This window comes from Python bivittatus, unplaced genomic scaffold (assembly GCF_059951505.1).
Source record: "Python bivittatus isolate LINGU-HERP-01145 unplaced genomic scaffold, Pbiv_v1 ctg000840_np1212, whole genome shotgun sequence".
In the NCBI taxonomy this organism is placed as follows: domain Eukaryota; kingdom Metazoa; phylum Chordata; class Lepidosauria; order Squamata; family Pythonidae; genus Python; species Python bivittatus.
Genome location: NW_028277113.1, coordinates 16,724,076 through 16,750,230, shown reverse-complemented (window position 1 = coordinate 16,750,230; position 26,155 = coordinate 16,724,076). Strand labels below are relative to the sequence as shown.

At 37.3% G+C, this 26,155-nt stretch overlaps 2 protein-coding genes across 4 annotated transcripts in view; one reads left to right on the top strand and one right to left on the bottom strand.

Moving 5' to 3' along the window:
• CAP2 (cyclase associated actin cytoskeleton regulatory protein 2) overlaps positions 1-26,155 on the top strand; it is a 53,791-nt gene that overhangs the window by 5,309 nt on the left and 22,327 nt on the right. For 2 of the 3 annotated variants that reach the window (XM_007421603.4, XM_088130824.1), the window contains exons 2-4: positions 6,027-6,136; positions 10,338-10,438; positions 15,764-15,841. In XM_007421603.4, the coding sequence (XP_007421665.1) occupies positions 6,028-6,136; positions 10,338-10,438; positions 15,764-15,841 (288 nt within the window). In that variant the 5' untranslated portion in view covers position 6,027. Of the gene's footprint in view, positions 1-564; positions 681-6,026; positions 6,137-10,337; positions 10,439-15,763; positions 15,842-26,155 lie in introns of those variants that run through there. The other variant, XM_025173128.2, reaches the window with a different exon arrangement.
• Positions 677-24,426, bottom strand: LOC112541862 (uncharacterized). Its single transcript, XM_088130826.1, has 5 exons — positions 24,106-24,426; positions 15,751-15,862; positions 13,201-13,294; positions 6,700-6,841; positions 677-834 (listed from the first exon to the last, which is right to left on the bottom strand). Exons 2-5 carry the CDS (start codon positions 15,801-15,803, stop codon positions 821-823), a joined length of 303 nt encoding a protein of 100 aa, XP_087986952.1. The 5' UTR covers positions 15,804-15,862; positions 24,106-24,426; the 3' UTR covers positions 677-820.

Here is a 26,155-nt window from a genome sequence, read left to right as displayed (position 1 = left end):
CATAACTACATTTCTGTATACTTTGGTAAATTATTCTGGTAAATGTGCACAAAAGTAAGACTGAATCACTCTTCCCTCTCCTGACTTGTCATCAGTATTTACTTCAAGTCAAGCAATCTGTAGCTATACCAAATTTCTTTGCAAATACTAAGAGTATGAAGTTGGCATCATTTAAGCAAAATATTTCAGTCTGCTTGTATGCAGCGGCTTTACTATGAGTTGTAGAATTATGTGCTGTTCCTTTGAAGCTAATTATCTTAAGATGTTTTAAATATAGCTGTATTTTTCATCAGGAAATTCATCATTGGTAGAAGAAACAACTTTCAGTTCTGGAAATTTAGAGTGAACAGTGCATAGACAACAATCTTTATCCTGTTTTTCCTGTACATGATTTGAAGTAATTATGATGAGTTGGAATAAGAATTAGGGAATTTTTTTTCTATTAGCTTTCAAAATAGTGTTGCATATACGTACATCTTTACATTTATTTGAATTTTGAATGGAATAGAAGACATTACAGACTTACCATTCATTCTTTGATTCTCCATTCACTAAATTCTAGGCCACCCAGAATTGTCAGGAGCTGGGTGACATACAAATTGGATGGATGGATGGATGGATGGATGGATGGATGGATGGATGATCAACTGGAATACTTGCTGTTATTGGATTTTAACAAGGTAATTTGCTTCCTTCCAGTAATTGGACTTGTGGCATGTAATTAAATGGATTCCAAGCACTTCAGAATATTTGATTAGTGCATGGCAAAAAGGGTCCTCCTAACTTTACATAACTGTTGATAGAGGAGATACTTAAAATGTTACACTTTATTGGCTGCAAAGAGAAAATAAAACAAGTCAAAAAATAAGCATCTGTGCATGATGATACAAAAAGCAGCACTAAAGGTCATAGGGATAGATGAGAAAAACAGTTGCCTTGGTTACTTTAAATCAGCCATTTTTACAAAGTACTCCGGTTGTTACAGCATCAAAAGATATTATACCCATATGTAAAACAATGTGCATTTCTTTCTTTCTTTTTAGTGGTTTCATATGAATATGTGTTTCTGGCAGTGGTGTTCTAAAGCAGGAATTGTCCAGATTTTTATCTCATAGCTTTTTAACAGTATTGGGAAGAAGCTCCTGTCCCACCAAAATAGTGAGAGTAGTAGTTCTATATTCATATTATAGTCCTACTGTATTTGTTTCCTACTACTCTTGATGACTGATTCAATTGCAAGGAAATACTTTCTTAGTGAGTTGAATGTGCAGATGTCTTGTGGACTTAAGAAGGTCTTAGGGATTTTATGCATCTTTAAAAAAAAACACCTTAGTTTTCTAGCATTTAATGAAATTATAATAGAAGGTTAAGACTATTCCTTGATTTGTTTCTTTTCAAATATCTGAACAAAAATAGCCCTACACAGTGGTGTCTGTAACATCTGGTACAACTTGTAGCAGTTGTACAATGACATCATTATTCACATGTCATTTCCCTCTCTCCCTCCCCTCTTTGGACAACCTTGGCCCTACATTTAGCTGGTATTTTTATGTATTTTTGTATATTGTAATTAACTCACATTGTGATGGTGGTCTAGAAATTATTCTAGATATCAGCAGGTAGTTGAATTCAATGTTTGCTGCAGCCATAGATATTCTAGTTCACCTTGGTAAGTTACTATTCTTTTACTCTTATACCCAGTTTTGCTATCTTTGAGATACTGAATCATTTTCCAGGGCTCCTTTAAATATTTCTGAGAAAGTGTCTTCAGGCACCTTACATAAATAAGTACATATTTTTATGGTGAACATGCCAAACCATCCATTTTTTAAATGGTGTTAGGTAAATAGACAGGCAGGTGGTTTTAAACATGTCCTAGAAACCTTAAGTACAGCTTATTTCATGGTTGTTCAAGAGTTGAAGCCGTCAGCATAGGGTCTGTCTTTTTTAAAAAAATAAAGCCTGAAATGCGTCATTTGTCTAGAACTCGAGAGAGCAAATCCCCCATTACTTGCAACTCTCCAATAAATTCCTAAGATAACCCTTAGGAAGTGATTTGAATTTATTAGTGATGCATCTTTGCATCTGTGTGTGGGTGTTGTGTATGACAGAGGGAGTGCCTGCTTAACTCTGTTGATTATTTCTGTGTTTGAAATAACAACCTACTATGCTCCTTTAGTGAATTTCTAGTTGTGTTTTATTGTTAAAAGCCTAATGGAATGCTGGAAAAAAATTCTGTAACAGAGCTTGGAACTCTCTTTGTCCATCAGCAAGATAATTGACCAGAACAGGACCAAATTTCCCAGGAGACGACAAGTCAGCAAAATAAAAATTCAGTAAAAAAAATGGCCCAGATTGATCCAGTGCATCCCTTTGGTAGTTGGGTAGTGGCTCAGAATGTTGCTGACTCCTCCATTGCAAGCCCTCTTCTTCTCAATCCCATGTCCCAGAGTGGAGTTGTAGTTAAAGGGATTTAAAAAAAAACCCCAGAAGCCATGCTCTGCATGCTTTCCCTAACTTGTTAATCTTGCAGATACATACAAGTATTCCTCATTTAGTGACTGCCTTGTTTAGCAACTGTTTGCAGATGTGACAGTGATGAAAAAGTAACTTTACTTTTTTTATAGTAACTTTATTAAGAGAAAGAAAAAAAAGAAATTAGAATAAAGAGATAGTAAAGATCTAAAGTGCAGAAAGCAAGAAAAAGAGAAAAGAAAACAGCTTTTGGGTTGAGTCGCAGGGAGGCTGGAGACCCATCTTCGTTCACAGCTGTGGTGCAGACTTTCTATGGACACCAGAGCCGACCATCCCCATTTCTAACCACTTAGGATTCTGATTATTTTTCAATCTAAGACAGACCTTCCTTTGCAACAGATAAGTAAATCTCTTGGGGCTTATCCTTATTTTGGGGACTATATTTTTAAAAGCAGAAACTGTTTTAATTTGATTTTGAATAATTTTGCAAAAAGCTGAATGAAAGTTGGATTTTTAAAGATTTACAGTGCAAAGAGAAGATTTATTTACTCAAGGGTTTTTTTTTTCTTTTCAATAGAAAACTCCATTTGTAATAAAGAGGTCTGATTTTTTCTATGAGAAAGTATTTTGTTTTGTTAGATCATGTTTGTGGATTGGTTGGATTTTTAAAACAAGAAGATTGTAACCTGATCCCTCTGTTTCTTTTGATATTTGCCTGGAATTCTAGCTTGAAAGACTCCAGAGTATATGAACCAACTGCTTACTTTCACTTGCATTTAAAATATTTGTTGTAAAGGAGAAGAAAAAAATGAAAAGAGTATGGCTAGTGGAAAGTACTGAAAGAAATGGATGCTTCAAATTTGCTTAAACAAATGTTTGATGAATTAGGGGCCAAATTTGTAACTTTGGGAGGGAAATGGAAGAAGGAGCAGACAGGATGGACAGTTATGTGAAACAAATAGCTGGAGAGATGAAACAAAGGTCTGGAGAAATGAAGCAGTTACTGAAAGTGTGGAAGTGCTGGAAAATAAAGCAGAGACCAGAGATCTTGAATTGGAGAAAGGATCAGAAAATGTGGCTTTGCTGAAGCTGAGAGAAAAGAAGTGTGACATGGAAAAAGAAGCCAAAATAGATTTACAATTAAAACCAATTGGTGATATAATAATACAAGAGGACATACAATCAGGAAAGTTGTATTTGAGAGGAGATAAACAGAAAATGATAAGAAATCCATTTGGGGATACTATTTCAAAGGATTAAAGATCAAGTTTTTAAAAAGTAAACAGAAGGTTTATAAAGTGAACTTGTTTGATTATGGTTAATATATATGTTGAGGTTTTTGGTAGTTACTAATGGGATGTTCTTGTGACCAGGATTGAATGGTGAGGTTTTAGAGATTTGTGTATAAATGGGGAGAGATTTTTCTGGGTTGTTTTTTTTTTTGAGAAAATGATAAATTGGATTATAAAATGGATTTATTTTTGATTAAGGTTAAAGTATATTAGTTATAAAAGTTATGGATCTTTGTTCTTATATATGATAACAAATGTAAAGCTTTTATATATACAGAGGTGGATTTATAATGAGATATTGGTTTTTTGTTTTTAGAGAAAATGATAAGTTGGATTATAAAATGGATCTATTTTTGATTAAGGTTAAATATATTTGTTATAAAAGTTATGGATTTTTGTTCTTATATATAACAACTGTAAGATTTTTATATGTATAACCTTTTTTGGACTTTTTGCGGGAAACAGAAAAAATTAAACCAAGTTGCACAGATTTGAGGATTAGAAATAATATGGGTTAATAGAAATAATGGAAGGGATTTGTGAATTTAGAACAAGAGTTTATGTATATTGTTACTTATATCTCCTGCAAGGAGGGTCGGAAGTTAATTCTTTTTTTTTTTTTTGAAAAAGAAACTTTATGATCAGTCCTCACATTTACGACCTTCACAGTTCTGTAAAGCAAAGGAAAGCTGAAGTAAGATCATAAGCATAGTTGCAGTTTCACAGTTGTCGGTCTCAATTGTGGTAGCTAAATGAGAACTACTTTTATCTGGAATTCTATGGGAAGAAAGCAACCAGGGTCCTTTGAGATTCCCCACTATTTTGCTCAAAGTAGTAATCTGCTAAAGCAGTCTTCCAAAAATATTAAGATTTTTAAAAAATGTGGTGGCATGAGAAAATGCTGCTGTTGTTTTTCTAATTGAAACAATAGACGTTTTGAGTAAAGAAGCTTGAAGGAAGGTTGAAATAAAACTATGGAATATTTTCTCTTTCAGAATGATAATGGAAGGGTTTTGCATAGCAAATTCTGTTAGCTCCAAAATTCAAGTCATTATGTTAATGAAAATAGAATTATAATGGTGTTTGACCAAATGCATAAATGAACAATAATCAAATTTTCAGGTATTTATTGCAGGACTGCAGTCTAAATCTCTACTAAACCTATCTCTTCTGCAACCCAAAGTTTTTATGGAACATAGCCTCTGACTCTCCTTGCTTTTTTTATGGTCTTTTTATGACATGACAGATTTCCAGTGGTTTATTTAAAAGCAGCATGATAGGCTGGATCAGATCAGTACTTATGGATGGAAGATCTGATCTCTTGTGTCATGCATGGTTTGGCTCCCAGTTGCTTGATTTCAGAACTGAAATAAACTTGATTATATTAGAGAGCATACAATCAAGAAAGAACAGCTTTATAGGGACTTGAAAGCTTGTTTCAGTTCATATAAATCTTTGATTTTCTGAAAAACAAAAAGCTATTGGAAGCTGTAGTACTTGGGCATAGATATGCAAAGAACCTATTGTAAAGGAGCTACTTACAAAGTTCAGTGCAACATTGGTTAACAGAGCTGTTCTACATAGAATGAGTGACCTTCTGGAGTAGCATGGGAGGTCATCAAGGGTGCTGGGGGAAAATACTAAGAAGTATCCATTAGTTCCAAATAAATGAAAAGAAATGACTTAATCTAAAGACAACCTGAATACATTTTACAGCCAAAAAGAACACTTCTGAGGTGTCTCAGTCTTTCAGAGCATATCTGGGGACACTTCCTCCTAATTTCCATTGAAAAGAAATTGTAAACAGTGAAATCACAGGAAAAGGACATGCAGAAATTACAGATAGTGATAATTACCTTATTTACAGTAGATATTAGCTAAATTGTTGGGAGATCACAAAGACCTTGTTGCATTTGTGAGGTGGTTAACACATGTAATGTGATTAAAAGAAGCAGTTTTATCAAGATGTGAAAACTTAAATTTTGGAGCTTAGCCAAGTCTGGATATTTTCTCCATAGGTTCTACTTCTAAGATGCTAACTGATGTGAAATGTTAATTAAAAAAGAAAAAAAAAAGATACAATTTGCCAACATTTATCCACTTCCATGCAGAGGGCTGTCTGCAGTGATGGTCACTGGTTTCAGAATGGTGGACATGACTGGACGATTAAGCCCCACCTCTTTTTATAATTCTATGGTTCTTTAAAATCCACACTTCTCATGTAACAGCTAGTACTATGTGTACCTTTCTTTTTTTCAGAATGGCAGAAGTGGCTTTGATAGAAAGATTGGAAAATGCTGTAATTAGGCTTGAATCATTGTTGTCAGAGTCACACAGAGCTGCTGGAACTATCAATGGATTCAATGGAGGTATGATTTTATTGTTTCAGAAACTATTTTTTATTTGATAGGTTGAAAACTGAAAAACTAAATGGCATGTGGTAGTAACATTTGTTCTGAAAAAAAAAGCTAAAAGATAATCAACTGCTTCCATCATACTTTTAAATTACCTATAAGGAATATTAATATTTTAATCATAATTTTATGATCTGCAGAAAAGATGTGTAATTCATCAATTAATCACACTGTTGATGTTTCAAGTTTCTTTTGATCTTTCAACATTACTGTTTTGATTGTTATGCTGTAAATAATTTTTTTTTCTGCGCTCAGTCATTGCTGACCCTGCAGTGACTGCTTGGACGAGTCCTTGCAGTTTTCAAGGCAATTGTTTTTCGGAAGTGGTTTGCCAGAGCCTCCTTCCTAGAGCAGAGCCCAGCTGGCAAGCGCAGGAGGCGGGGTTTCCGTTGCTTCGCGCCCTTTTCGGGCGCACACGGTTTTTCGCGCTTACCGGCAACTGCTCCCAACTCCTTTTTGCAAGGCGCCGCCAGCATTTTTCCTCCCACCAGAGTGAGAGTACCCATTTGTCTACTCACGTGAGTTTTCAACCTGTTGGGTTGACAGGAACTGGGGAGGAAACAGGAGCTCACCCTGTTTAACGCGAAGGCTGGACTCGAACCGCTGAAGCGTCGACCATTTCTGGCCGGCAACTTTCAGCGTCATTAAGCTGCTGCGCCACTGTACAGTAAAACAGAAATTAGCAGAAGAGATCTATGTTGCAAAAGTGAAAATACCAATTTTCTAGATTATTTTCTAGTTTACTAAGATTTGTTTTGCATAGCTATGCATTTGACATTAAATTAAAAATGTGCTTGGGTCCCTAAAATATTTCATTTTCATTGTTTATTAGTTTGAAGGTTTTTTATTTTTTTTATTTTTTATTTTTTGCGTAGTCTTTTTCATCAAGACAATGGTTTTCTTCCATTGTATTTCTATAATCCACCCCAAGCAGTACATCACAGCTATGTGCCAACTTAGAAAAAGAAAAACTCAGCTAACAAACTACTGATCCAGTGATCCTGCAAGTGATAGATTACAATACAATGCAGTCAGCTCAATGTAGTACTGTAATATTTCACAGCATTTATTCATGTTTAGGTGCATTGATTTGTGAATGTTTATATCAGTGTTTCTCAACCTTGGCAGTTTGAAGATATCTGGACTTCAACTCCCAGAATTCCCCAGCCAGCCCATGCTGGCTAGGGAATTCTGGAAGTTGAAGTCCACACATCTTCAAGTTGCCAAGGTTGAGAAACACCGGTTTATATGATTCAATCAAAATAAAGCTATTCCTCATGTCAGCAGTAATGTGCTTTCCTCCCATCTCTGAGTTGGGAAAAAAGTACATCAATGAAGAAAGTGCTTCCTCAACTGCTTACTTCTGCCATGCCTCAGCCTCAGGGGCAATTACTGTTGTTGCCTACACACAGTTCAATGTGGGATAGCTTCAGGGCAGCAGTTGGTGACTTCCTTGCCATCCCTTCCCTTCCCACCCAGTGTCATCTACAGGCAGGGAAACCAGCTGCCAATCATGTGTTGGGGCAGGGTTCTGTGTTCAGTGGTTGTTTTTATTACCTAGGTTTAATGTATTAGATTTTCACTGTAGATACCTTGTTGGACTTTATGTTTGCCAAAAACAGAGGCTCCTGCTTTAGTTCCCTATAGCCTCCACAGAGAAGGGCCCACATGTCACATCTTTTCTTCTAAGTCTGGGCTAGGAAAAAGCAGGATTGTGCAATGAGAATTTCCCCCACCCACTGGTCAACTCCAAACTGAGATTCTCTGCTGCTGGAATGGCCATGTCTCTTTATCAGGAGCTGGCAATCACATAATTAAAAAACAAATCTATAATTTCAAGCTGCCACCCAAATTCTCCCGAAACTTTCTATTGTATTCTTTCCATATTAGGACTTCATACTGGGACTTTCCATATTGGGTTAGAAGGACAAGGGAGGAGAAGACCCTGAAATACTCAGAAAGGGAATCCCACTGCTAGTGATGATGATCTGCAGGGCCTCTCTTTTCTCCCATGACTAAATCAGGGCAGCCCAAAGATCCATGTTTTGCTTGCACTAGAGATCAGGACAGGCCTTCCAATTCCATTTCTTGTTAATGGTCAAAGGTTCTAGCCTGATAATAGGAGACCATAATAGGCAATAGTTCATACTTCTGACACTTGCTTCTGAAGCCCCATAATGCCCAGCTTTGGTCTCTCTTCATCTCTGGGGTGGAACTCATCACACTTGATGGACGGAGTTCACTTGAAGGAAATCCCCCTCTGGCTCTGCAGGTCCAGTGCATTTAGGTCACTGCCTCTGGTGCTGAACCAGACATCAGCTATGGCTCAGGGCATGTTATCCAGCTCAGAAGACTCTTACATGGCCAGCCAGAATGGTCTGTTCAGCTATTTCCAAAGGATTCATGGTGTTAGCAGCCAGAGTTGGTACTCTCTCCAGGACTTTGAATGCTGCATCCCACACAGTTGGCTCCTCCTGCAGTTGCCAATCCTTTTAAAGAGGCAATCACTTTTTAGTTTCCTGGAAGACCTGCATCTCTTAGATGACCTGCATTCACTCTTACATCACATTGATATCTATCTATCTATCTATCTATCTATCTATCTATCTATCTATCTATCTATCTATCTATCTGTCACATCTCATACAAGGTGACTCTGGGCGGCTTACAACAATTCTCAAGTCCAAACCCCAGCTCCTCCCCACCCTATTCTCTGTCGAGTACAGTTGCTTCAACTTTTAAAAAAAGATACTTTTTTAAATATAAGATACTTTTTTTAATATTATAGGTTTGTAACATTTTTGGTATCAGCTGAATGTGAATGCTGTGGAATGTATTCAGAGATGCATTCTTCTTGGCAGAGCAAAGAAAATGTGATCAGGGCAAAAACTGAGAACATTCGAGATTAAAAAAACCCCATTTTTTAAAGCATCATCCAGTCTTTTAAATAAATATATTTATTGCCTGCATTCATCCCTTCTCATTAACCAGTCTTAAAATTACATTTAGTGGTTTTAAGCTAATGAAGATCAGATGCAGCTGAATAAAGGGGCTCTGCAGTCCTTATATTGTATTCACATATAGTATTGAGTTTACAAGTCAAATAGTGAAAATAACTGAAGACGTATATCTTCTACCTCTCAAAATGAATTCCATGTCGCATAGTTCATCTACTCCAACAGCATGGTTGACTAAAAACAGTTACAAATCTAAGAGTTTTATAGAATCTCATAATAGGATATGTCTTCCCCTCCTCTACATTGCAATCTACCATATCTTTAAAAAATGTCCCAGCTCTCCAGAACATATTTGGAGCATGTACAAGAGATTGATGGGGGAGCTGGAGTTGCTGATTTCTTGTCTGAAAGACAGAAGGACTTCTAGAACAATTCATTTGGATTCCACCCATAGAGCCCAGTGTTAAAAAAATGTAATACAACATCAGTCTGATACTCTAGATATGGTGGTTGTTAGAACACACACACTTCTCCCTTCCCATTTTTATGTTTACTTTATCAAATGCCAATGTATCAATACATAGATATATTGAAACATGTTAAATTATAGTACAAAAAGGTAGTTCTCAAAGAATCCTCCTGTTTTACATAAGAGATCAAAATTTGGTCTTAAATGTAAACTATTTCCATTCTCCTTTTCAGTCAGATTTATAGCTAGATGCTGCATCTTTGGAAATTGATGTATGTTAGTCAACAATATCTAACCTGTTTTATTACTTTGCTTTATTTTAATTACTTTATTACTTAAAAAGTAGGTAAGGTTTAAATATACGGGTCCAGAAAAGGAACCTTGTTTTAGAGCTTAAAGATTGGAAGTAGCTCATCTTAAATTTATTTCAGAACAAATAAAATAAACTTTTACATGTTATAAAATAAATGTTATAAAATTTCATAATTGTAGCTTTTCCATACTACGTAGCAAGTATTCTGTGTGGACAAAGATGCCATAGGCCAGGATCAAGAATCCATCCAAGAATAATTTACATCTGGACATACAATAGATTTGCTGTATTGGCTTCTGCAGCAATTGAGTTTACAAGATGCTTTTCCAGTTGTATAATATTTCATTTTAGATTGTGAAATAAAGATCCTGAATGTAATGTTTTAGCCAGTTCAAGTGAAATTGTTTTCTTCCACAGAGGTAGCGCCATATGTTGAAGCTTTTGATAGACTCATGAATGGGAGTCTAGCTGAATTTATAAAGAATAGCAAGATCCTTGATGGTGATGTGAAGACTCACGTAAGCATTTCTTCCTATTTTAGATCCTAATTATGTAGCTTTAATTTTCACAAAAAGGTGGGTCTCCCACTGGACTCTCTAAGGTCCAGTACTTGCTGAAATTTCAAAGGGTGAAGTAATAGCTTTCAAGCCAAGCTCAAAAAAGGAGCTGAATTTGGAACTTCCTTACTCCTACCAGAAATCGAGTTAAATTTATGGAAAGTTAAATCCACCTTTCCCAAGAGGCAACTATAATTTACATAATGTAATAATTGAACAATGGTCCACCAGAGAAAGTTATTCAGTTATAAATCTGTTTGAAATAATGTGAAGGAGTATAAATATGAAGACCACTTACAATATAATGCATTCTCAGAGTTAAATTCAATTTAACTAAACTTATATTTCTTCCCAAATATTCAGTTCCAGACCATCTATCTAGATCTCCTTTTAGTTGTATTGAATTTGCTAATTGAAAACATTTCCTAAAATCTGAAGGTCAACCCCTAAACATATCAAAATTATTACTAAGGCCTAGTAGCATCAAGTCTGATTTGCTCCAGTTTGTAAAATAACTAGACAAGATAATAAACTCATATATTTGCACAATGAGATTAGGAATTGTCCTGCATAGTGTATTTATATCATTTTTTAACCCTGTAACAAATTTTCTGAAAGTTTACTGACTTAATCTGCATTGTGAAATAGAGGCCATGGTAGCTCTCACTGGACTTGATCCAGTATCTCTGCTTTACCTTAACAAGTCAAAGAAGGAATGCTTTTCTTCTACATATCTTATAGGCCACATATCCTATGCGTTATATGCACGGCTGCTGCTTCTTTCATATAAACAAGAGTTGAAACATTATATTATGTCATGGAATACATTTAAGGGTTTTTTTTCATGTAATCCTATGCACACTTACTGGAGGAACAATGCTTCTATAAAACACATGTTTTTACAATGTCCTATACTTACTAAGTTTTGGGAGAAAGTAGTCAACCATATAAATGTGATTGTGCAACGAAAGCTAAAATTTTCAGAGGATAATATTCTCTTGAATTACATACCTAGTACATGGAACTTGACAACTGGCCAACGTAAATGAATTCTCCATGCCCTTACTATGGCCAAAAGACTGATATTGCAGCATTGGAAAGGTAATTGTATGGCCCCATTTACTCAATGGATTGAAGACCTGATTGCACTTGCCACTTATGAGCAGATTACCTATAGATGTAGACTTTATACGGACAAGTATAATGAAATATGGGACTTATTTATAGAAAATATAGTAGGTTGAAAAAATGATAGTCATATAAATGTATTAGAAATACATGCACATTTGAATAATATATGCATTAGATAAGTATGTATAGAATTGTAACTGTTTACTGTTATAATGAGATATACTATGGATTTTTCTTTGTCGTACTTCTTTCACTTTTTTATAAAGCACTTTTAATGTTTTTTTTCTTTTTAACAATTTATGTATCTTCATCATTATTATCATTGTGTTTTGCTCTTTTTCATTTTCTTTTTGTTATTAATTAAAAAGCAATAAAAATATAAAAATGTTAAACATATGTAAGATTGCACTAACATGAACAAGAGTATCTATGTCAGACCTTGTGAGTTTAATTTACCCAATGTGGTCTATTTAATTATATTGTATTCTCAGTTGAACTAGGAATTTAATTGATATTGATTTTGATTGTTTATTCATCTGTAGTTTTTTAAATTCTATCTAGAAATAGTAAGTGTTGTGATTTAACTTCTAAATTTCAAGCACAGGATAGCAAGTGTTTTAATTAAAATAACTATAATTTACTGGACTATATATTGAAGGGGGAGCCACTTTTTTTGGCTCAGAAACATACCGGTTCACATGGAACTCTTTAGGGGCAAAGGAATTGACAGGGCTGGTGGTGACCCACACACATATACACTTAAAAACACACATGTTTAGGCACATGCTCATTTTGTATCTATTTATCTACGATAGATATAGATAGATATAGATATAGATATAATACTCGTGTGTGTGTGTGTGTGTGTGTATGATACTCATTAGAATGGGGGCAGGTTTCTTGATTCTTAAATGGTTCCCCCACTCCCACCCTTGAATAATACTTTCTTTTGATTTTGATTTAACTTGTTGTTGAATCCGGCCATTGTGGAAACTTTGGGCTGTAGCTTGGCACAGACTGCCTATGGTTGCACGTAGCATGCCAGCAAGTTTATTTCAGCCCAAAGACCCCCTCAACAGAGTGATCCCCCCAAATTTGGGATTTTCTTTAAGGGGGGCCAACTATTTCACCCCTTAAAAACTCCAAAGACACCCTCAAAAATCAAGGTTACTTGAGGTTCTGTCCTTGCCTGTTTTGAAGTACAGTACAGTTTTCAACATGCATGCAAAACCTAGTGCAACCCTCCAGTTACCAAAAGTTTGTTTCCTTATTTCTTTATCAAACTTATATTCCACCAAATTGCAGTTGACTCACATGGCTTATCATATAGTTTCTGTAATAACAAAAAGAAATAAAAATAAAAAATAAAATGAATATATCATAAGTAATGCACAATGCCAGTAAACCAGTTAATAAAATGCTGTTGGAATGTTGTGGGGTCATTCCCCTAAAGCTCTCCAGAAGAATTTGCTCTTCACAATCTTCTAGGAGGCCATCACCAATGGGGCTAGCTTTGTTTCTAAAGGGAGGCTGTTCCAGAGTATAGTTACCATGAAGGAAAACCAGTGTTTCTTGGCTTCAGCTCCCCTTACCTGATAAAACTGGGGCACCACAGCATGATGGATAAATTGAACCAACCATAGCTTAGTCAGTGAACCATAGCTTACAACAATGTGCGAACCCTCCCTATATGAGAGAGAAGTAGAGAAAAGTAGTTTGTTAAAATCCACTCATATTTTGGTGCTATCATAGGCTTGATCATACTTTCTACACTATGGGAAACTGAGGCTTTGATTAAGATTGTAAAGGACAATAATTTATCCCCCTTCCCCCCTCTCCCATCACAGTTAGCTTTGTCAAGATCTGTTTCGTCACTTCTAATAGCAACATATCTTTTCCACACTAAGTCAGGCTTCTTAGAAGTTTTATGGACCATGCAAAAAGCCATCAAGGCCTGCAAATGCTTGTACATCTCTGTATATATTTGAAGGGAAAAACCCAAAATCGGTGACTGCTTTTAGTTTTATTTACTGATGACAAAAATATTATTCTAAATTACTTTACTAGTAGGTAAGTGTTCTGAAAGATCCCAATTCAGTTCAAGTAATTATTTGGGGAGTTTGTTTTTAGTAAACATTACAAAGCTGAAAGCATCATTCATTATACCTAGTTTAGGTTAGTAACTTGCAACCTACTGTAATAATGTATAGCTTCCAAAATGTCAGGGCTTCATTCTGAACCATTTCTTGAACTGGGGACCTGATAAGATGTGTGGCGATAAGCGCCTGTATCAAGTTTGGCTAAAGGAGGAATGATAGCCACAGTTGTCAAGGGAATGTTTGCAATAATAAGTGAGAGTGGAACAAGTGACAATTTCTCTGTCAGACTTACTCATAAAAACAAATAAAAGATGGGCTATTATAGAATAACAGGTCTGACCCTAGTATTAGAGACAATGAGGAGGCCACTCCAGCAGCAGATTCTGAAAAGGAGAGTTGCAGGGCTCTGTTTGCTGCTGACACAGGATTCACACATCATGCTGTCATGGATTATTTAGCTAAGGTTAGATAGAACATGCTCAGCTAAAACCAACAAACTGTGTTAGGGTTTAGCATGCTATATGAAGCAAGTCATATATGAAGCTAGTCATGTCTCACACCCTCAAGCCATGAAGCTGTGATGGAGAATGCTGTCCTGTCACTGGTGAGCAATGAAAAATTCAGCCACCTGTTCAGCTCAAAAAACAAGGAGGGTGAGCAGGTGTGCACACATGTGGGCATCATATTGCCTTTCCTCTCAAGCAACAATACATCTTGGGGTGATTATTTCTTTTTGTTTTGCTTTATCCCATCCCTCTGATTCTTTAGAGAAATACAGCTCAATCTAGATTTGGATGAATAGCCGTGCTCAGTATGCCATAGCTCTAATCAAGAACAATTCTGTCTTGTCTGGATTTAGTTTCAGTTGATTACCCTTCATCAGTGAATCAAGGCTTCTGTACGCTGGTTCAGAGTCTCCTTTGGCACAGATTTGTCCAATGTTTTTCTAAAGCCATTACAGAGCCATTTATAGAGAGGTTCATTGAAATGATTTACACTTTGAGCTTTTTCCACAATGCTATTGTGATACAACTGTTCATATTCGTGTTGGAATGAAGGGTTTCTACAACTATCTTAAATGTTCTTGACAACAGTTTGAGCTGATATTGAAATCCTCTACGATATGAAGGTTGAAATGATGATGATGATGATGATAATAATAAATAAATAAAGATAATAAAAGAAAGTTCAAATGCTTTCCTTATAAAGATGCAGATATATACTTTCATAAATTATATTTATAAGTAAATTACATATGGTGTGCAAATGGTTTCTTTTTGCTTGCCCTGTATATAATTTATTGGAAGAATCTAAGATTTAATATAGTGAGACAGAAAATAAATTTCTCTATTCTCTACATACAACTGATAATTTATAAAATTATAAAAATGCTAATTTTGCTTTTTTTTCTTTTTTCTTTTAAATTAAACACTCACAATCTCTTTAACTTAAATTTCATTGACTCTCTTAAATGAGATTAAAAAAGATTTTTTAAAATTTTGTACCTGTAAACTTTAATAAAAATATTATATAAAAAAAGATTTAAAAATAAATATATGTATTGGTTCTACCTGGTAATGTCTCATTTTTCTATAAGCTATATATTTTACATCATTGCAAATAAAACATTGGGAAAATGTGCTCATATATATTAAGCTCACCCACAAATGGCATCACAAGAAAACAGATCACCTGTAAAAGGATGTGAATGAAAACAGAAATAGTTTCTGCCAGGAATATGTGGAAAACTGATGAACTTAGGTCAGATTAAAATCTCACCTTTGCTTTTATGTTATGAAGCGTGCTTCTCTGCTAGCCATTACTAGAAACCACACTTTGGCTTGGTTAGAGTGTATGGGTATGGGTTTAGATAAGTAGGATTTGCAAATCAAAGAGGATTGGATAGCTTTATTTATGGGACCATAAATGTCTCAGGTAGAGAAAGTCCATTTAAAAGTGCTTGTTTACAATACTGATTCATAGCTTACATAAATAAGTACATATTTTTATGGTGAACATGCTATAGCTTACCCCCTTACTCACCTCTTTCCCTTAGGCAGAAATGGTTCGTGCAGCTTTCCAAGCTCAAAGGGCATTTCTTCGGTTGACCTCACATTATCAAGAACCTCAGGAGGTAAGAAATGTTTATGATCACCTGAAATGTTAAAGTTTGGTTGGTTGGTTGGTTTCTAAAAATGGGAAGTTGTAAAGCAAAAAAAAAAAAAAATCAGCCTTTTGCTTCATTTTATTTAAAAGAAAGTCTTTGTGCCTATACTTATTTAAAAAATAAAAATGATTGGGTCCTGGAGCCCAGTGGTTGGGTTGGATGTATGCCCGGAACAAAAGAACACACTCTAGAGCAGGCTTTCTCAACCTTGGCAACTTTAAGACGTGTGGACTTCATATGCTGGCTGAGGAATTCTGGGAGTCGAAGTCCGCATGTCTTAAAGTTGCCAGAGTTGAGAAACCCTGCCCTAGAGAATGGCAGAGGAACTTCTGGGGGAAGTTGTAGGAGTCCCATAAATAAAGTTACTGTGGTCACATTAATACCTTCCCAATATCTGGAAATATCTAGAAATTTCTTTTAATTCTCTGGGCAATAGTTCTGATAAAGTCATAAAGAATTAAGACACTTTAATTAAATGACAACTTAATTACATGTAAAAGTTATCATACATATATATGCACATACATAGCTGGTTCATACTTTGCAGAGAACCACCATGTGATTTGTTTGGGGCTGACTGTGTATATTGTGAAAACTTTATTGAGATTTGCAAACCATAGTTATAATATGTAAACACAGCCAGTTAATGCCATATTCAACAAATTATGATTTAGCAAACCATACGTTCATAAAATGCACAAACATAGTATGACTGACATCTGCTCCGGTGAAAACAAACCATGATTTAGTGCGATGTTGCAAGATAATCATAAGGGGCTGTCTTAAGTTATTTAAGCAAATTTAGCATTCCTAATACTGGGGCATATAGCATCAAATCTGATATTGGAGAAAGCTCTGCTATGTGCAGTGTGAGTGTAATTTTTTTTTTTTTACAAAACATAAGCTAGCAGGTTGATTCCAATATAGAAATTACATAATTTACCCATCTTTATTATGATTCAATTCCTTTTCATTCAGGTAGGGTAAAGGGAAGAAGAAAAATCAATCCTTTAAGATAATTATCATTGTGCTATGGGAATAATAATCCAAGTACAGCAATGGAAGCAGTAAAAGTCCAAAAGAAAAAAAAAACAGTTTATATCAGAGCAGCTATGAAACTCTACAGAGATGGAATTTCTCTCCAATAATCTTTTGTAAGATGTTGACAGACTTAATACATATCAAGATAAATGAAGGCTAAGTTTAATTAAGATTTCACTGTGTATTTTCTCTCTGAAGACATTAGTTTGGTTTTTTTTCTGAATTTGTCCACTGACAAATTGTCCATTGACAAGTCCTGCTGTGTTGCCTCATCGTGATGGGGAGATGTTCCTGGGATGTATGAGTGAAGAACATCAGGAGTGTATACCAAGAGTATATATTCCCAGCACGGTCACCCAAGGCGTGAAGGTCACCCCAGCTGCCCAGCTAAAGCAACCAGGCACCTATATTGGGTAGCAGTGATAAAGGAAGATGCCAGAGGCAGACGATCACTTTATTGACAATGGCAAAGGCATCAATTCATACTGTGCAGAAGAAGGCAATGGTAAACCACTCCTGTATTTTACTAAGAAAACCACATGGATAGAAAATATAAAATAATTGACAATATAGTGCCAGATGATGGGCCCTCAAGTTGGATGGCACTCACATGCTACTGAGGAAGAGCTGAGGATGATCTTTTGGAATACTAATGGTATTTATGATGTGACTAGATTAAAGCCTTTGGGATGTTTAGATGCTTATGTTGCCATGCAGGAAAAGAAAATCCAAAGCTGCAAAGACATAAATACAGTGGGAACATGGAATGTAAGAAGCATGAACACGGGAAGCTCAACACAGTGAAAGATAAAATGAAAGGACTACAAATTGACATCTTAGGCATCAGTGAATTGAGATGGACTGGGATTAGATACTTTCAGTCAGAAGATCAGGCTGTTTATCACTCACGATATGAAAAACAAAGAAGAATGTTGTTGCTTATATAGTTAAAACATGCATAGCAAGAACAGCGATTGGCTACAGTGCAATCAGTGATCAAATAATATCAATTAGACTTTGTTCCAACCACTGATGCAGAAGAGGAGGTTGATGAGTCTTATGATCAAATTCAATTTGAAATTGACAGAACATGCAAGCAAGATGTGCTACTTGTGATTGGAGACTGGAATGCCAAAGTTGGAAATACTAAGGAGGAAAAAGTAGTTGGATTGCACAGTTTAGGAAACCAAAATGAAGCAGGAGAATGACTTATTAATTTCTGCCACTACAATGATTTCTTCAAACAACCAAAACAATGCCTCTGTACATGGACATCACCAGAAGGAGTGCACAGAAATTAAATTGACTTTATTATTGCTAAAAGGAGGTAGGGGAGCTCAATTATAGCATCAAAGACATGGCCAGGTGCTACTATGGAACAGAACACAAACTGCTCATATGTAAGTTCCAAGTTAAGCTGAAGAAGAAGAAAGCCAAGCAGTTTCCACAATGTGACCTTGAGCATATATCTATCATTTTCAAGAACATCAGGAATCACTTGGAAGTCCTGAATCTCATTGATAAGAGAACCAGAGGAACTGTGGAATGAACCTAAAGGTGTAATTAAGCATGAATGTGAAAAGAGACTGCCAAAGATGAAGAAACAGAAGAAAGCAAACTGGATGTCAGAACAAACTGTCAAGAAGAGCAGAGAAGCCAGAGCCAAGAAAGGTAAAAATCTTGGATAAGAAAGGAACTTAACAAAGAGTTTCAGAGAGCTATTTGAAGAGACAAGAAGCACTATTACAACAATATCTATAAAAATATTGAAGATGGAAACAGACATGATCAAAGATGGAAGGGATATAGTGAAATACTGTACAATAGAGATGTAAACATCCAAGACACCTTAGAAGATATCCTCTACTTACATGAACCTATAATACTAGAAGATGAAGTTAGATCAGAACTCTAGTCCTTACCAAGCTGGAAGGCTACAGGTACTGATGGAATGCCCACAGAAATATGGCAAACAACAGAATCAGAATCAGAAAAGGTTCTAATCAAGCTATGCCAGCAAATCTGGAGAACAACACAGTGGCCCACAGATTGGAAAAGGTCAGTCTACATTCTAGTACCAAAAAAAGGAGACTTAACAGAGTGTACAAGCTTTCAAACTATCATACAATATTCTTAATTTCACGTACTAGCAAAATAATGCTTAGGATCATCCAACACAGATTAGAGTCCTACATGGGAAAAGAGATGCCAGATGTTCAAGCTGGCTTTAGAAAAAGCCAAAGAACACAATACATTATTGCTGATACATGCTGGATAATTGAGAAAGCTAAAGAATACCAAAAAGAAGTCACTATGTGCTTCATTGATTATAGAAAGGCATTCAATTATGCAATCATATCAAGCTGTGGAATGTGCTTAGAAAAATAGGAATCCTAGAATATCTCATTGTCCTATGCTAAACCTATATATAGGTCAGAAAGCTACAGTGTGGACAGAACATGGCAAGACAGACTGGCTCCAGGTTGGCAAAGGAGTATGACAAGGCTGTATACTCTCCCCTTATTTATTCAGTTTATAGGTGGTTGAGAAAGTGGTGGCATCACAGCTCCAAAGGGTTCTGGAGGAAACGGATTATCTGGACCCTTTTCAGTCAGGTTTCAGGCCCGGTTATGGAATGGAAATGGCATTGGTCGCACTTATGGATGATCTCTGGCGGGAGCGGGATGGTGGAAGTGTGACCATCCTTGCTCTCCTTGATCTCTCAGCGGCTTTCAATACTGTCGACCATGCTATCCTTTTGGGACGGCTCAGGGAATTGGGGGTGGGCAACACAGTTTTGTGCTAGTTTACCTCCTTTCTCCAGGGCCAATCCCAATCGGTGGTGATAGGGGGCGACAGGTCCCACCCCCGGCCCCTCCTTTGTGGGGTGCCACAGGGTTCGGTTCTCTCTCCGCTCCTTTTTAACATCTACATGAAACCGCTGGGCGAGATCATCCGTCATCATGGGATGAGGTATCTTCAATATGCTGATGATACTCAATTATACATCTCTATCCCAGGTGATCCCCTTCATGGATCACTGCCTTGTCGTGGTGAAGGGGCTTGCGTAACTCAGTGAAGCCATGAGCTATACCGTGCAGGGCCACCCAAGACGGACAGGTCATGACAGAGAGTTCTGACAAAATGTGGTCCACTGGAGAAGGAAATGGCAACCCACTCCAGTATCCTTGCCAAGAAAACCCCATGGACAATGTTAAAAGGCTAAAAGATATGACACCGGAAGATGAGCCCCTCAGGTCGGAAGGTGTCCAATATGCTACTGGGGAAGAGCAGAGGGCAATTCCAAGTAGCTCCAGAAAGAGTGAAGCGGCTGGGCCAAAGCCGAAAGGACATTCAGCTGTGGATGTATCTGGAAGTGAAAAGAAGGTCCGATGCTGTAAAGAACAATATCGTATAGGTACCTGGAATGTAAGATCTATGAACCAAGGCAAGCTGGATGTGGTCAAACATGAGATGACAAGATTGAACGTCGACATCTTGGGAATCAGCGAATTGAAATGGACGGGAATGGGTGAATTTAATTCAGGTGACCATTATATCTACTACTGTGGCCAAGAAACCCTTAGAAGAAATGGAGTTGCACTCATAGTCAATAAGAGAGTGGGAAAGGCAGTAATGGGGTACAACCTCAAAAACGACAGAATGATCTCAGTGCGTATCCAAGGCAAACCATTCAACATCACAGTAATCCAAGTCTGTGCCCCAACCACTGATGCCGAAGAAGCTGAAGTTGACTGCTTCTATGAAGACCTACAACACCTTCTAGAACTAGCACCAAAAAAAGATATCCTTTTCATCATAGGGGATTGGAATGCTAAAGTAGGAAGTCAAGGAGTAATCGGAATAACAGGCAAGTTTGGCCTTGGAGTACAAAATGAAGCAGGGCAAAGGCTAATAGAGTTCTGTCAAAAGATCCGCATAGTCAAAGCTATGGTTTTTCCAGTAGTAATGTATGGCTGTGAGAGCTGGACCATAAAGAAGGCTGAGTGCCGAAGAATTGATGCCTTTGAACTGTGGTGCTGGAGAAGACTCTTAAGAGTCCCCTGGACTGCTAGGAGGTCAAACCAGTCAATCTTAAAGGAAATCAACCCTGATTGCTCATTGGAAAGATTGATAATGAAGCTCAAGCTCAGATACTTTGGTCACCTAATGAGAAGAGAGGACTCTTTGGAAAAGACCCTGATGCTGGGAAGGATTGAAGGCAAAAGGAGAAGAGGACGGCAGAGGATGAGATGGTTAGATAGCATCACTGAAGCAATGAACATGAAACAGAGCAAACTCAGGGGGGCAGTGAAGGACAGGAAGGCCTGGCGCAATATGGTTCATGGGGTCACAAAGAGTCAGACACGACTTAACAACTGAACAACAAATCCCAGGTGAGGTAAGTGATGCCATGACTGCCCTTTCGCGGTGCCTGGAGGTTGTAAGGGTCTGGATGGGGAAAAACAGGCTTCAGCTGAATCCCGGTAAGACAGAGTGGCTGTGGGTTAATGGCTCCTTTGTATCCAGGACTTTGTCATCTTTGGTCCTGGATGGGGTAGCACTGCCCCAGACAGACCCAGTGCATAATCTGGGGGTCCTCCTAGACTCGCAGCTCCTGCTCGAACAGCAGGGGGCAGCCATGGCAAGGAGGGCCTTTGCACAACTTCGGGTTGTGTCAGGCCTAGCCCAAGGAACTCCAGGAAACCATGCAGATTCAGTTCAGCAATGTTTATTAGCTACAACCTCTAGCAAGAATCTTCCCAGACTGAAACTCAGTTCCCAAAGTCAGCCAGTCAAAACAGAGTGAATTCCTCAGGGAGGTGCCAGCCTCATCCTCTTATCTCTTCCTCGTCCCTCAGGAGACGAAAGAGCATGTTTCCCTCCCTGAGTCTGCCCTTCATAATTCCATTCCATCACAGGTTGTGCATCAGTTACTCCCTTTTCTGGATCGGGATGCTCTTCGAACAGTCACTCATGCCCTTGTTATCTTCCATATAGAGTACTGCAATGCGCTCTACATGGGGCTACCCTTGAAGAGTATCCAGAAGCTACAGCTGGTCCAGAATGCAGCCGTGTGGGCTATTTTGGGAGGCCCAAGAAGGGCCCACGTAATGCCGTTGCTCCGCGAGCTGCATTGGGTACCAGTTTGCTTCCAGGTCCAATTCAAGGTGTTGGGTTATCACCTTTAAAGCCCTACATAGCATGGGACCAGGTTACCTAAGGGACCGCCTCTTCCCCATGACTTCAACCCATCCCACCCAATCACACAGAGAGGGCATGCTTCAGACCCCCTCGGTAAAAGAACTCCAATTACCGGGATCCAGAAGGCGGGCCTTCTCAGCTGCAGCCCTGCTCTTTGGAATATTCTGCCCCCGGAGGTGAGATTGGCCCCCTCACTCCTGGCTTTCCAGAGGGCTTTGAAGACCTGGTTCTGCGACTTGGCCTGGGGTGGGGAGGGAATACATCAAGCGTGGGGATGGCTAGCCCCATAGAGGTCTGCTGTCTTCAGCCCCAGATCCATCATCTTCTCGGACTTTCTCCTCCTTTTTTGGTAATGTTTTGTATAATTTTTTAATGTTTTATGTATTTATATATATTTATTGCTTTAAAGCTTTGTGTGAGCCTCCTAGAGTCCTCCATTAGGGGGAGGTGGGTGGAGAGAAATTTAATAAATAAATAAATAAATAAATATTGTATATTAAGGAAAGCTGGATTAGAAGAAGTTGAGTGTGGTTTTAAAATTGGAGGAAGAAACATCAATAACCTCTGCTATGCTGATGACACTACTATGATAGCTGAAAATGCAAAAGATCTGCAAGCTTTAGTAATAAAAGTCAAGGAGCACAATTAAAAAATAGGACTAAAATTAAATATAAAGAAGACCAAACTAATGACAACAGGTACAATGAACAGCCTTAGAATTGAAGTAGTAGATACCTTCTGCCTTCTGGATCAACCATCAACAGAAAAAGGATAAACAGTCAAGAAATACGCTATAGACTAGCATTTAGTAGAGCAGCCATGAAGGCCTAGGAAGATATTCAGATGCTGTGATGTATCTGTACCTACAAAGATCAGAATCATGTAAGCAATGGTATTCTCTGTGACACCCTATGGAAGCGAAAGTTGGACTTTGAAGAAGCAGGATAGGAAGAGTATTGATGCTTTTGAACTTTGGTGTTGGAAAACCTGAGAATACCATAGACAGCCAAGAAAACAAAGAAATGGATCATCAAACAAATCAACCCAGAGTTTTCACTCAAGGCACAAATGACCAGATTCAGATTATCTATTTATGTGGCCACTAAGAGTTGACACCAACTTGATGGCACTTAATCAAGCAATTAAGCAATTTGGTATCCTCCAGAATTTTGGACCTCCCACGCTTCAGCCACCAATTTACATATTACTATTTTAGAACCTCTAGTAACATCGATTAATTTATACGATATGATGAGTCCTCCAAACCAAAAGAAAAACAACATTTTTTTTCTGTTATTACAATAAACTGGAATATATCATAGTGTGAAATTAACACAGCTGTGTGTGTGTGTATAAAACAGCTGTCATGCAAAATAAATCTTCTGCAACAAACGTTCAGTTATTTGAGTAGCATTTTCTACTGCAAGTGGTATGATAGTTTCATTTCTCCTTGTTGAAAGCAAGAAATATGTGTTATAAGTTTCCAAATAGTGCATTACATCGTAAAGAAAACTTGATAGGAGCAGAACAGAAAATACTCTGTCAATGTGACATCATCTGTTTCTCCTTGTACTTTTAAGCTAATGTCACAAACTCAGAGCAAAATCCAGACAGGTAGAATAAGCATTCATTTTAATTAGAATTCCCAGAGCAGAGAAAAGCATAATAAGATGACGACTCCTGAAAAAAGCAAGCAGTTGTGTCATTGAGCTTTCCAGACAGTTTTTTTCTAAGAATGTAAAGCATTAGCTGAATAATCTGTTGGTGATTGTGTCTTTACAGCTTTGCAAATATTCAGAAGCAATGTTGTAGAGAAGGGGGATTTATGCAATTTATCCTAAACTAATAACAGAAAACAAAACCATTAGTATTCTGAAGCATCTATGATTTGTTAGCTTAAATGTAGCATCCATGCTTAGCAAGTCACAAAGAAGCGTGTGTTCAGTGCGATTTTTCTGAGATATGTTTTTGCCAGCAATGCTTACATTTTATTCCATCTTGAAGTCCTTCATTTCTCTGTATATGCAAAAATAGCAAGAGCCAAGAAGATAATTCCAGCTGGCATGTCAATCCTATAACAACTACAATAAATTACTTAGCAGAGTGAATGTTTTGTTCCTTTTTATGGTCATGTTCTATATTTGTATGTGAAGTGGAAATGGTCACATGAGAAAACGATCATCTGATACTCCAGTTTATGTATACTAGCTAGCTAGTGGCTACTGCCTGCAAAATTACTCTTTAAAAAGCTGTGATTTAAACTTTTCTACTTACTTGGAATGTATTTCTAATGCTTCAACTTAAGCAATACTTCAAAACAACTGTGAATTATCCTTTAAGTAAAAGAAATGTAAGAGTGGGAATTTATTTTAAAAATATTTTGAAACTTGAGAATAAACTAATAATAAAGTTATTATGAATAAAGAATTCCTATTAAAATCCAGCTTCATAAAATGAAATATTTTTAGCATTTTTATTCAAATATACAGTTTCCCTCCCTTTATGTGATTTCTGTTTATGTAAATTTCCTATTATGCGATTGATCAGTTTCATTCAAGAAATCACTTTATGTGGAGAAAAAAGTGCTATTATGTGATTTGTGCCAGCATAGTCCATTTGCTATTGAGAGCCAGTTTGGTCTACTGGTTAAGGCACCAGGCTAGAAAGCAGGAGACTGTGAGTTCTAGTCCTGCCTTACATACCAAGCCAGCTGGGTGACTTTGGGCCAGTCACTCTCTCTCAGCCCTTAGAAGGAGGCAATGGCAAACCACTTCCGAAATCTTGCCAAGAAAACTGCTGGGACTAGTCCAGGTAGTCACCAGGTGTCAACAATTACTTGAAGCCCCCCTCCCAAAAAAAGGCCATTTGTACCAATGGTCAAGAAATATATCAAGATTTCTCCCTGTCAAAACTGGATTTTTCTGTGCAGATCCCTGTCTATCCTCTCTTACACATTTACCATTGGGTTGTGCTGTTGTTCTAGTTGTGTGTCCTTAGTTCCATTCCTGCCATAGCTACTACTGTATTGTGGGGTCCAAATGGCTTTCAACATCTTGTCCAACCCCCTTACCCAAAAGGACCTCTCTAACACTAGAAATAAAGGTGGAAATATTAAGTCGCACTGAAGCTGGTGAAGGATCCTCAACCCTAGGATAAGCTTTTAGCCTGGGTGAATCTACTCTGCACAAAAAATGAAGAATGCTAATAAAATTCATAGTGCCGTGATGCATTCCATCTCTCTGTCTGCCATGAGAACCACGCACATTAGAAAACCAGCTTTACAAAAGATTGGGAAAATTCTTTCACTGTACATAAAATATGAGATGGGGGGGGAGTGTGTAATGTAGTGCTTGAGAATAAGACTCTAAAAGGTTTTGAGCATTTTTGTAAATGCATTTAGGTTACAAAGTTTGATATCTTATCTTTCAAAACAACCAAAAAACATCATCCTCAGCCCCCCTTTTCCCCCTGGTTTTGGTCTTGTTTTATACAAATTCACTTTATGCAAGGTTTTCAGGGAACGTATCCCTAGCACAAAACAAGGTAAGCCTATATTTTGTTACTGACCCTTGTATGCATCCGATGTGTGTTTTCTGCCCTCCAACATTCCACAATACCTTTTTGGATAGAACATGTTTGGAAATGTGTATTTTGTTATAAAATGCCTGTGTAAGTTGTATATTCTGCAAAAGAATATGTTCAGAAATCTGTAGTTAACAGTATACATTTCTAAGTTGAGTTTTTTTTTTAATGTACAGTAATGCTGAAGTGTAATGGATTTTTGAATGAGCAAATGTCCTGTTGACCTGGACTGGAAATAGGCACCTATCACTAGTCTTTCAGTGTGATGCTTATAGACCTGAGGGTGACTTTACATACCTATTTTGATGCTTGCTAGGCTCCCTCCCCCCACAACATCATCTTTATTTCCAAGATTGGTAGGTGGCTACAAGCGATGCTTCACTTGCCCACCTGACAAGAAAAGGAACACAGTAATAAGGGGTGGTGAACAAATAGTGTATGGGGGAGGAGCTG

Coding starts and splice junctions, on each gene's coding strand:
- LOC112541862 (XM_088130826.1), bottom strand. CDS start 15,803: ATGCCCTTTGAGCTTGGAAAGCTGCACGAACCATTTCTGCCTAAGGGA. Junction 13,295..15,750: donor TTTCTGCCTAAGGGAAAGAG/GTGAGTAAGGGG, acceptor TCTCTCATATAG/GGAGGGTTCGCACATTGTTG. Junction 6,842..13,200: donor TGGTGCCCCAGTTTTATCAG/GTAAGGGGAGCT, acceptor TTTACTGTACAG/TGGCGCAGCAGCTTAATGAC.